General features: G+C 53.0%; 1 protein-coding gene across 1 annotated transcript in view; it reads left to right on the plus strand.

Annotated features, from left to right (window-relative positions):
* The window catches only part of LOC104272624 (protein SMG5-like), a gene marked incomplete at its 5' end in the record, with an annotated part of 5,651 nt that extends 4,014 nt beyond the window's left edge, over window positions 1-1,637 (plus strand). Inside the window, 4 exons of the mRNA XM_009867672.1 lie at window positions 120-210; window positions 439-513; window positions 816-954; window positions 1,554-1,637. Of these exons, the coding sequence (XP_009865974.1) occupies window positions 120-210; window positions 439-513; window positions 816-954; window positions 1,554-1,637 (389 nt within the window). The remainder of the gene's footprint in view (window positions 1-119; window positions 211-438; window positions 514-815; window positions 955-1,553) is intronic.
* Window positions 1,638-1,975: the final 338 nt, after the last annotated feature.

A 1,975-nucleotide genomic window follows, 5' to 3' on the forward strand; every position in this document is an offset into this window, starting at 1 on the left:
CAGAGACAGTTCAGTGGAAGAAAGAATTCTTGACGTGTCTAGATTAGTTTGCAGGAGTAGAGCTCTAAGCCAGATGGTTTTCCTTCTTTCTTTATTATTTTTTTTTCTTTTCCTGTCAGTGATCGATGGCTTGGACTTCCTGAAAAAGGAGAACGCAGGTGCTCGGGACAGCATCCGGTATCTGGAGGCGGAGTTTAAAAAGGGAAACAGGTGAGAGAGTGGGAGAGCGACGCGGTGCTTTTGGAATTGGGTGTGATTTGGGTGTTGCGGACCACGTGCGGCAAAGGTGACGAGACGGGAGGTGATCTAAGGGACTTCTTGGGCGGGCCTTTGGGTGTCGTTCTGGCTGATAAAAGCCAGCGTTGTGAAAGGGTCGCATGGCACCCAGCTTCTGTCCGTGTCTGCGCGCCTGTCTCCGCAGCTCTCGTCTGTCCTTAGGTACATCCGTTGCCAGAAAGACGTTGGGAAGAGCTTTGAGAGGCATAAACTGAAGAGACAAGATTTAGATGCCTGGTAAGAAGAGAGCGTGTGGAGGTGTTTGAACCCAGCTCCCAGCAGGCGGGTGGCTTTGGAGGGAGGCGATAGCGCTGGGACTCATGTTAATTATAAAATTCCCTAGAGAGAGTGTTAGGGCGTCCGTCTGTCCATCCCTCGTAGCACCAAGTGCTCGGTGCTGAGAAGACTCTTGGAAACACCCTCAGTGGGCAACAGACCAAGAGTCCCGCTTCCCGCATGTCCCCTGGCGCGCGTTGGCGCAAACAAGTCGCCTCTGACCTTCCCCTCGGTGTTTCTCTTTTCTTGCGTCCCTCGGGCAGGAATCTCTATAAGATACTGGACAGCTGCAAACAGCTCACGGTGTCCCAAGGGAGCGGCGAAGACGACACCACGGGGATGGTCACCATCATCACGGGCTTCCAGCTGGAGGACCCGAGCGTGTTCTCGGCGCCCATGCAGGTCAGCGACTCCTTGGCTGAGCTGAGCTTTTCTGCTGAGCAAGATTAAAGTCTGGTTGATTGGCAAGAGATTTAATTTTTCTTTTTAATTTGGGGGTTGGTTGCGTTTTTTAATTTTTTCCTGCCTTGGGTAATAACCCTAATGCATCCAGTTGGTGTCGGTGGTGTCCCGGGCCCAGTCCTGTTCAACATCTTAACTGATGACCTGGATGAGAGGGGATTGAGTCTCCCCTTAGTGAATTCTTTGCTGAGAGTGTTTCCTAAGAGGCCCTGGCACAGGCTGCCCGGGGAGGGGGTTGGGTCCCATCCCTGGAGGTGTTTAAAGCTCGCTGAGATGTGGGGCTGGGGAAGATGGTTTAGGGTGAGCTTTGCAGAGCAGGGGCAGTGGTTGGACTCGATGAGCCCAGGGGGCTTTTCCAACCTGGATTAATTCTACACACTTCTGTGGTACAGAGCAGCCCGGGAAAGGCAGGAGAACGCCCGCGTGGGCCTCTCCAGCTTTAGCGCCAACGAGAATTGGTCCTTTTAACCCTGAAAAAGAGCTCTGAAAGTTGTGAAGGGAATCAAAATCCAACCCACTCTTTTTGTCTCTGCTTGCAGTCTGCCATCCAGGCAGCCGCCAACGCCAGCGTAGAAATAAAAAACGTTCTGGAGTTCTACAAGCAGTGGAAGGAGATGGGCTGATGTTCGGAAAGGTGTCAGGTTGGTGAACCTTTCTCTCCCCCTCTCGGAACGTGCAGCGTCTGAACGAAGGAAACAAAAATCCGGGCGACACTTACGACACGAAGAAGCAGCGGCAGCAACGATAACGAAAACAATACCTACCCCCCCATTCAAAAAAAAAAAAAAAGGAAAAAAAACTTTAAAAAAAATGAAAGAAATCCGATTTGGGCACACGCACGGACAACCCTCCGGCGGAATCCCGGTTGGACGGCTGTACGGCGCCAACCGCTCCGAGGAGAGAGAGGCCCCTCGGCGCGGCCGAGGCAGAGCTCTGCCCTTCTCCCGGGCGGCGGCATCGA

Source organism: Apaloderma vittatum, unplaced genomic scaffold (assembly GCF_000703405.1).
Source record: "Apaloderma vittatum isolate BGI_N311 unplaced genomic scaffold, ASM70340v1 scaffold34264, whole genome shotgun sequence".
In the NCBI taxonomy this organism is placed as follows: Eukaryota; Metazoa; Chordata; class Aves; order Trogoniformes; family Trogonidae; genus Apaloderma; species Apaloderma vittatum.